This window comes from Oncorhynchus mykiss, chromosome 11, assembly GCF_057628025.1.
Source record: "Oncorhynchus mykiss isolate SJ-2025 chromosome 11, ASM5762802v1, whole genome shotgun sequence".
NCBI lineage: Eukaryota > Metazoa > Chordata > Actinopteri > Salmoniformes > Salmonidae > Oncorhynchus > Oncorhynchus mykiss.
Genome location: NC_143032.1, coordinates 85,490,001 through 85,500,333, shown reverse-complemented (window position 1 = coordinate 85,500,333; position 10,333 = coordinate 85,490,001). Strand labels below are relative to the sequence as shown.

General features: G+C 43.3%; 1 protein-coding gene across 1 annotated transcript in view; it reads left to right on the top strand.

Annotated features, from left to right (window-relative positions):
• The first annotated feature begins 2,771 nt into the window (after positions 1 to 2,771).
• Positions 2,772 to 10,333, top strand: part of LOC110536498 (elongation factor 2) — a 24,153-nt gene continuing 16,591 nt past the window's right edge. The window contains exons 1-7 of the mRNA XM_036936539.2: positions 2,772 to 2,880; positions 4,288 to 4,502; positions 5,064 to 5,245; positions 6,964 to 7,175; positions 8,257 to 8,441; positions 8,842 to 8,947; positions 9,050 to 9,163. Of these exons, the coding sequence (XP_036792434.1) occupies positions 2,878 to 2,880; positions 4,288 to 4,502; positions 5,064 to 5,245; positions 6,964 to 7,175; positions 8,257 to 8,441; positions 8,842 to 8,947; positions 9,050 to 9,163 (1,017 nt within the window). The 5' untranslated portion in view covers positions 2,772 to 2,877. The remainder of the gene's footprint in view (positions 2,881 to 4,287; positions 4,503 to 5,063; positions 5,246 to 6,963; positions 7,176 to 8,256; positions 8,442 to 8,841; positions 8,948 to 9,049; positions 9,164 to 10,333) is intronic.

Sequence of the window (10,333 nt, the reverse complement as noted above, 5' to 3'; positions counted from 1 at the left end):
TGACTTGAGGGACGGAACCAGGAAGGAAGGTCTCACAAGTGGAGAATGCAATGATGAGGTCCTTCTTACCCGAATTCTGATGTGCACTTTGAAAGATGTTAAAATAACTGTCCGCGTTTACTTTTCCTCAGCCAACAAGACCAGTAACTAACAGCGAAATCACTAGCCTTTGTCAATCTACTATAGAAAAAAAAAAGTTTAGGCTACCTGTTGTTGAGAATGAAATAGTCTATTCCAAACAGACTCTGGGACAGTCGTGAGATGATCGATCCCAAATTCATACAACCAGCAGGCAGGCGTAACTACGTTTTTTTTATTCAACGTAAAAAAGCAACGAGTCTGATGTAACAGATCAGAACGTTTAGCTTAAAATGTGGATAAACTGTTATTTCTTCACATTATAAAGCACTGCAATGCACACAAGCAGTGCGCTTTATGCAAATGTTTGCAATTAGCAGGAAAATACCTGTTGTCAAAAGGCCACTTCCTTATGACAGTTTCACGTGACAGAGATTTCCATTAGTAATTTAGAGAGGAGATCTAATTGGCTTTTTACATTTATTTTTTATTTAACTTTTATTTAACTAGTCAAGTCTGTTAATAAAAACAAATTATTATTTTACAATGATGGCCTACCCCGCCCAAACCCTCCCCTAATCCGGACGATGCTGGGCCAATTGTGCACCGCCCTATGGGACTCCCCATCACGGCCGGTTGTGATACAGCCCTTGATCGAACCAGGGTCTGTAGTGACTCCTCTAGCACTAAGATGCAGCTCTCCTGCTGTCGGACATATTTTCCAGTCAAAGGCTCTGTATCTGTATGCTGTACATGTGTGATAAGATACATAAACGAATATACTGTACACAAGTGCCAATTTATTTCCACTAAATTATTCAAATTAACCTATAGACCGATAAGCATGACCAGTCAAATGCATTTACATTGGCTGTTATTTACATCAATGAACAGGCTAAAAAAACAACATTATTTCACAATGGGATTTCTTTTTTTCCGGAATTAATCTACAAATTAATAAATACCATAAAAAAAACGTAACATATTTTACTAATTGCTGTGTCTCGGATTTACATTTAATATATCAAGTCTTCCTCTGAGTCCAGCGGTAGTCTATTTTCAAATGTCATCATGGACAACTTTAGCATTTTAGCTAATTAGCAACTACTTTTTAGCTACTTTGTAACTACTTAGCATGCTAGCTAACCCTTCCACTAACTCTAGCCGTTTAACCTTACTCCTAAACCTAAATCCTAGCATGCTAGCTAACCCTTCCCCTAACTTTAGCCGTTTAATCTTAATCCTAAACCTAATCCCTAGCATGCTAGCTAACCCTTCCCCTAACTCTAGCAGTTTAACCTTACTCCTAAACCTAACCCTTCCCCTAACTCTAGCAGTTTAACCTTACTCCTAAACCTAACCCCTAGCATGCTAGCTAACCCTTCCACTAACTCTAGCCGTTTAACCTTACTCCTAAACCTAATCCCTAGCATGCTAGCTAACCCTTCCACTAACTCTAGCCGTTTAACCTTAATCCTAAACCTAATCCCTAGCATGCTAGCTAACCCTTCCACTAACTCTAGCCGTTTAACCTTAATCCTAAACCTAATCCCTAGCATGCTAGCTAACCCTTCCACTAACTCTAGCCGTTTAACCTTACTCCTAAACCTAACCCCTAGCATGCTAGCTAACCCTTCCCCTAACTCTAGCCGTTTAACCTTAATCCTAAACCTAGCATGCTAGCTAACCCTTCCCCTAACTCTAGCTGTTTAACCTTACTCCTAAACCTAACCCCTAGCACCTAGCTAACGTTAGCCACAATAAATTGGAGTTCGTAACATATCAGACAAAATTAATGAAGGACATCCACAAATTAATACATACCATATGAAACATAACATATCGTATTATACTGAACAAAAATGTCAACACAACATGCAACAATTTCAAAGATTTGACTGATTTACAGTTTTTATAAGGAAATCAGTCCATTTAAATGAATGAATTAGGCCCTATTCTATGACTTTCACATGACTGGACAAGGGTGCAGCCATTCGGTGGGCCCTCAGACGTTCCCGCAGGTGAAGAAGCAGGATGTGGAGATCCTGATTTGCACGTGGTCTGCAGTTGTGAGGCTGGTTGGACGTACTGCCAAATTCTCTAAAACGACTTTGGAGGTGGCTTATGGTAGAGAAATGAACATTCAATTCTCTGGCAACAGCTCTGGCGGACATTCCTGCAGTCAGCATGCCAATATGCACGCGTCCTCAAAACTTGAAACATCTGTGGGATTTGTGTTGTGTGACAAAACTGCGCATTTTAAAGTGGCCTTTTATTGTCCCCAGCACAAGGTACACCTGTGTAATGAGCATGCTGTTTAATCAGCTTCTTGATATGCCACACCTGTAAGGTGGATGGATTATCTTGGCAATGGAGAAATGCTCACTAACAAGGATTTAAACAAATTTGTGCAAAACATTTTAGAGAAATATGGAACATATCAGGGGATCTTTTATTTCAGCTCACGAAACATGGGACCAACACTTTACATCTTGCGTTTATATGTTTTGTTCAGTTGTAGAAGCCAAAATATTAAATATTCTGTCCCCTTGCACATCTCTGAGAGTCTAACATGCTGCATAGACTAGATCAGTAACGACAAAAAAATCTCTGCTAATATCTCTTTTAAAAATTCAGTTCGGGTCCATATGACACTTCGTGACATATTCCACATGACTTCCAGAGTGCCGGCTGTCGCAGAGTTTAACCAAGACCAGTGCGTCATAGTCTCTCTTTCCCTCTAGCACCCCGAAAGAGAGGAACAACCGGCTGAGGCTGGGGATATAAAGAACCGCTATCATGGTAAGTGTATATAACATGTTTTGACAAATTACAGCCATTAACAATGTTTGTCTTTCTTCTAAAAGCGACGGTTTTCAAATTAATATCCTTTTTAGTATTATTGTCGATGACGTATGCAGAATTTTAACAAATGGTTATCAAAAATGAAACAATGTATTCATTGCTTATTAGTCTAATAAGGATGCTGTGACTATTGAAAGCATGTCATACCGTTAACAAAATGTGTTATTCGTTCTACAAATCGAAGTAAAAGCATGACCTATGTAATGTGACTGGGCTTATTTATCAACAAGACAATAAAGTCATCTGTGGAACTTGAATTAGTTGCTGCAGGCTAACTGAATACATTTGCTGTAAACAACACCTCGTCTCGTGGTGTTTCTTTTGAATTTAAATAGTGTTCTTTTCGGTAGGCTTCGGGCCTAATGTGCGTGCCAATGCAGGGGTACAGTCAGACAGAATACCATTACCCCCGGCCCCGTGTTATAAATAGCACAAGCACGCCGTTCCCTGAGATGGCCGTATTAAAGTTTCACGTGCTCACATTGGGCAACGCTGCCTGCCCCTGTAGGCTAGACCCAGGCCCAGTTTACTACATGGGCTACAGGTAAGAACCGGTGTTGTCATTGTAAACAAATGCACCTGTTACAATGAAAACATGCAGGTGTACAAGCTGAGGTTATAGTGTCCTCTCTTAGATGCGTCATAGCCTATAGGTTACTGCAGCAAATGATTAGGCTATTGGCTTTGGAATTCATTTAACAATCCCCACCCCTCACCAGGTCAATTTTACAGTAGACCAGATCTTTCTCCTCCCCAGGTACATTTTACAGTAGACCAGATCTTACCTCCCCTCTCCAGGTGAATTTTACAGTAGACCCTCACCAGATCAATTTTACAGTAGACTAGATCTCACCTCCCCTTTCCAGGTAAATGTTTACAGTAGACCAGATCTCACCTCCCCTTTCCAGGTGAATTTTACAATAGACCAGATCACCTCCCCTCTCCAGGTGAATTTTACAGTAGACCAGATCACACCTCCCATTTCACAGTAGACCAGATCTCACCTCCCCTTTCCAGGTGAATTTTACAATAGACCAGATCTCACCTCCCCTTTCCAGGTAAATTTTTACAGTAGACCAGATCTCACCTCCCCTTTCCAGGTGAATTTTACAATAGACCAGATCACCTCCCCTTTCCAGGTACATTTTTACAAAAGACCAGATCTCACCTCCCATTTCCAAGTGCATTTTACAGTAGACCAGATCTCACCTCCCCTTTCCAGGTGAATTTTACAATAGACCAGATCTTACCTCCCCTTTCCAGGTGAATTTTACAGTAGACCAGACCACCTCCCCTTTCCAGGTTAATTCTTACAAAAGACCAGATCTCACCTCCCCTTTCCAGGTGAATTTTACAGTAGACCAGATCCGTGCGATCATGGACAAGAAGTCCAACATCAGGAACATGTCTGTGATCGCCCATGTGGACCATGGGAAGTCCACTCTCACAGACTCCCTGGTGTGCAAGGCTGGCATCATCGCTGGCGCCCGGGCTGGCGAGACGCGTTTCACAGACACCAGGAAAGACGAGCAGGAGAGGTGCATCACCATCAAGTCAACGTATGTGTTTCCCTCAAGACAATATACCTCGTCCTCCTCAGAGAGTGTAATATACAAATGTTTTTAGTTTTTTTTACAACAATATGTCCCTTTTTCTACTATAAGTGTGTAACCTTGTAAGGGTAATATTCTCTTTGGGAATCTGAGGTAGACCTACAAAACTAAGTTGTTCAACAATCAACCTGCATTTGAATTATTATTGACCACACCACAAATGACCTAAAATCCTATTAATTTATGAACCTAAAAGACCAAACTGAATTCGAGATCAGCACTCCTACTTAAAGATGCTTGACCTTATCCCTGGTATCCTGTACCTTAATATACCACTGTGTGAGAGTGATTGAGAGACAGACATTAAATGTACGATGGTCACAATGGTTACATGTCTCTTCCTCCCTCCCTCTCTCTCTTCCTCCTTCTCTTCCTCCCTCCCTCCCGCTCTTCCTCCCTCCCTCCCGCTCTTCCTCCTTCCCGCTCTTCCTACCTCCCGCTCTTCCTACCTCCCTCCCACCCTCTCTTCCTCCCTCCCTCTCTTCCTCCCTCCCTCCCTCCCTGCAGAGCCATCTCTCTGTACTATGAATTGGCTGAGAATGACTTGGCCTTCATCAAACAGTGCAAGGATGGCTCTGGCTTCCTCATTAACCTCATAGACTCTCCCGGTCACGTGGACTTCTCCTCCGAGGTGACGGCTGCTCTCCGCGTCACTGACGGTGCACTAGTTGTAGTAGACTGCGTCTCAGGTATGACAAGGAAGGGGCTGATGGCGCCCTATTCCCTATATAGTGCACTGCTTGTGTCCAATATCCGAACAACTTTACGAGGCTCTGATCAGAAGTAGTGACCTGTGATATGGGGACTAGGGTGCTGTTTTGGACACAGTCTTGTAGTGTTCTGGCTGTAATGCATCCAATGCTTGGCTCGCTCACACCCCAGTAACAGCCCATGATGCTTAAAGTTCAAGGTTATTTGGCCTTTATACATACATTAGAAATCTTATTCGCAAAGATTCTCACATTGACATATTAAAGAACTACAAATAGTGTGCACGTAGTGTAACGGTATACAACTAAAGATCTACAAATAGTGTGCACGTACTGTAACGGAATACAACTAAAGAACTACAAATAGTGTGCACGTACTGTAATGGTATACAACTAAAGAACTACAAATAGTGTGCACGTACTGTAACGGAATACAACTAAAGAACTACAAATAGTGTGCACGTACTGTAACGGTATACAACTAAAGAACTACAAATAGTGTGCACGTACTGTAACGGTATACAACTAAAAATCTACAAATAGTGTGCACGTACTGTAACGGAATACAACTAAAGAACTACAAATAGTGTGCACGTACTGTAACGGTATACAACTAAAGAACTACAAATAGTGTGCACGTACTGTAACGGTATACAACTAAAAATCTACAAATAGTGTGCACGTACTGTAACGGAATACAACTAAAGAACTACAAATAGTGTGCACGTACTGTAACGGAATACAACTAAAGAACTACAAATAGTGTGCACGTACTGTAACGGAATACAACTAAAGAACTACAAATAGTGTACACGTACTGTAATGGTATACAACTAAAGAACTACAAATAGTGTGCACGTACTGTAATGGCATACAACTAAAGAACTACAAATAGTGTGCACGTACTGTAATGTATACAACAAAAATAACTACAAAGTGTGCACGTACTGTAATGGTATACAACTAAAGAACTACAAATAGTGTGCACGTACTGTAATGGCATACAACTAAAGAACTACAAATAGTGTGCTGGAGGACCTCAGATACGAACAGGTCAGGAATTGGAGGTCGCTCCGAACACTAAAATATTTGTAACTTTGAAATAATACTTCTGTTAAACGCACATGTATTTTCTAACTGTATTTATTTTCTAACCATTTAGTCAAATATTGTTTTCAGGTTATAAAAACGACATTTACGTTGCTAGTTATTCTGGACGGTAAGCAAAAGGATTATACCACATTTGGCAACAACAATTATTTCACTTTTTTTTTTATTTTTTATATAGTATGACTTTGCTTATTACTGGTTTGTGACATTTTTATTTACTGTGCTTTTAAATACTTTACAAATGCCAAATAAAGCCTTTATAAGTTGTGGTTTGTTTAGAGTAGGATCCCAGTTAGTAAACAACAATAGGTAGTACTACAGTCAACCATGATAGCCCTTAGGCCTTTATACATCATACTGTGGGTCCTTGAAAAGAGCTATATTAAAAACCATTATTAAATAGTATAGCAATATTATTATTTATTACACACGTGTATCATGACAGATTTGAACACTGACAAACTATACAACAAAAAATCTACTCCTTTACAGTTTCTGCCTACGGCCTTGTTGCAACGTGCAAGCACCTTGATAAACTTAATGCCCTTCTAAGGTGGTGCTGTACCAACCTCTCCCCTCCGTCGCAGGTGTGTGTGTTCAGACCGAGACAGTGCTGCGACAGGCCATCGCAGAGCGGATAAAGCCTGTTCTGATGATGAACAAGATGGACCGGGCGTTGCTGGAGCTGCAGCTGAAACCCGACGCACTTTTTGCCACCTTCCAGCGCATCGTAGAGAACGTCAACGTCATCATCGCCACCTACGGAGAGGACGAGGGCGGACCCATGGGCAGCATCATGGTCAGTGTGTAACAGGGTTAAGATGGTAAGGTCAGACCACAGGGTTAAGATGGTAAGGTCAGACCACAGGGTTCAGATGGTACGATAAGACCACTCCACAAGAGTTCAGATGGTACGGTAAGACCACTCCACAGGGTTAAGATGGTACGGTCAGACCACTCCACAGGGTTCAGATGGTACGGTAAGACCACTCCACAGAGTTCAGATGGTACGATAAGACCACTCCACAGAGTTCAGATGGTACAGTAAGACCACAGGGTTCAGATGGTACGGTAAGACCACTCCACAGAGTTCAGATGGTACGGTCAGACAACTCCACAGGGTTCAGATGGTACGGTCAGACCACTCCACAGGGTTGATGGTACGGTCAGACCACTCCACAGAGTTGATGGTACGGTCAGACCACTCCACAGGGTTAAGATGGTACGGTCAGACCACTCCACAGGGTTCAGATGGTACGGTCAGACCACAGGGTTAAGATGGTACGGTCAGACCACTCCACAGGGTTCAGATGGTACGGTCAGACCACAGGGTTCAGATGGTACAGTAAAACCACAGGGTTCAGATGGTACGATAAGACCACTCCACAGGGTTCAGATGGTACGATAAGACCACTCCACAGGGTTCAGATGGTACGGTCAGACCACTCCACAGGGTTCAGATGGTACGGTCAGACCACTCCACAGGGTTCAGATGGTACGATAAGACCACTCCACAGGGTTCAGATGGTACGGTCAGACCACTCCACAGAGTTGATGGTACGGTCAGACCACTCCACAGGGTTAAGATGGTACGATAAGACCACTCCACAGAGTTCAGATGGTACGATAAGACCACTCCACAGGGTTCAGATGGTACGATAAGACCACAGGGTTCAGATGGTACTGTAAGTTCATTCCAGAGCTCTAAATTGTTTCACTTGGTCCCTGAAATGCTAAATAAATACTCAGTGGGGCAACTGGCTAGTATGTTAAGTGTATGTTTGTAAGTATGTTAAAAGTGGGCAGTCACGTGTGTTTGCAAAGCAGAAGACCACTAGTTCGATCCCCATAATGCGTCTGTTCCGTGTTTCCCTGTGTAGGTGGACCCAATGGTGGGCACAGTGGGTTTCGGCTCGGGTCTCCACGGCTGGGCCTTCACTCTGAAGCAGTTTGCTGAGATGTACGTGGCCAAGTTCACAGCCAAGGGAGACCAAAAGACGGAGATGAACCCAGAGGAGCGCTGCAAGAAGGTGGAGGACATGATGAAGAAACTGTGGGGAGAAAAGTGAGTGGAGGAGAGAGGGAGGAGAGAAAGGAGGTGAAGAGAGAGAGGAGGAGGATAGGAGAGGGAGATGAGAGAAAGGAGGAGAGGGAGGAGAGGAGAGAGAAGGAGGATAGGAGAGGGAGGAGGAGGAGAAAGAGGAGAGAAAGGAGGAGAGAGAGAAGGATAGGCGAGAGTGAGGGAGAGAAGGAGAGAAAGAGGAGAGAGGGAGGAGAGGAGAGAGTGTTGGAGAGCACTGTTCAGTGGATGATTCTGGGTCAGTTTTCCAGACACAGGTTAAGCCTGGTCCTGACTAAAAAGCCAATTCAATGGAGAATCTCCTTTGAAAAAGGACCCGGCTTAACCTGTGTCCAGCAATGACTCCAGAGGACAGTGCAGTTGATGATCACGTGTATTTCTCCAGGTTCTTCGACCCGTCATGTGGCAAATTCAGTAAATCAGCCACCAACGCTGCGGGGGAAAAGCTCCCACGTACATTCTGCCAACTCGTCCTGGATCCCATCTTTAAGGTTTGTTTATGTTTGTTTATGTTTGTTTTTTCTCCGTTGGGTGTAGCACACACATCTGAAATAAATAATGTGACATTCACATTCCTCTTGTTTTGACCAAAGGTGTTCGATGCCATCATGAATTTTAACAAAGAGACTGCCGACAAGCTGATTAAGAAACTGGATGTGAAGCTCGATGCTGATGACAAGGAGAAAGAGGGGAAACCACTGCTGAAGGTATGTCACCACTTCAGAAATGTTGCGTGGAGAAATTAGCCATTAAATCCCAGACTGACCAGGGTCGTGTTCAGTCGGAACAAAATTGGATAAAACTGAGTGAAACAGAGAGATACTAACTACCTAAACTTGTGTAATAAATTGTATATATATTTTTTTGAAGACATTTTGTACCAGTGTACTCTACTGAGCATCCCTGGCATACCCTACTGAACATACCGGCATACCCTACTGAACATCCCTGGCATACCCTACTGAACATGCCGGCATACCCTACTGAAGATGCCGGGCTTACCCTACTGAACATACCGGGCTTACCCTACTGAACATACCGGGCTTACCCTACTGAACATACCGGGCTTACCCCACTGAACATCCCGGGCTTACCCTACTGAACATCCCTGGTATACCCTACTGAACATCCCTGGTATACCCTACTGAACATCCCTGGTATACCCTACTGAACATCCCTGGTATACCCTACTGAACATCCCTGGTATATCCTACTGAACATCCTGGTATACCCTACTGAACATCCCTGGTATACCCTACTGAACATCCCTGGTATACCCTACTGAACATCCCAGTATACCCTACTGAACATCCCAGCATACCCTACTGAACATCCCAGCATACCCTACTGAACATCCCAGCATACCCTACTGAACATCCCTGGTATACCCTGCTGAACATCCCTGGTATACCCTGCTGAACATACTGGTATAACCTACTAAACATCCCTGGTATACCCTACTGAACATCCCTGGTATACCCTACTGAACATCCCTGGTATACCCTACTGAACATCCCTGGTATACCCTACTGAACATCCCTGGTATATCCTACTGAACATCCCTGGTATACCCTACTGAAAATACTGGTATACCCTACTGAACATCCCTGGTATATCCTACTGAACATCCCTGGTATATCCTACTGAACATCCCTGGTATACCCTACTGAAAATACTGGTATACCCTACTGAACACACTGGTATACCCTACTGAACATTCTGGCATACCCTACTGAACATCCCTTGTATACCCTACTGAACATCCCTTGTATACCCTACTGAACATCCCTGGTATACCCTACTGAACATCCCTGGTATACCCTACTGAACATCCCTGGTATACCCTACTGAACATCCCTGGTATATCCTACTGGTAT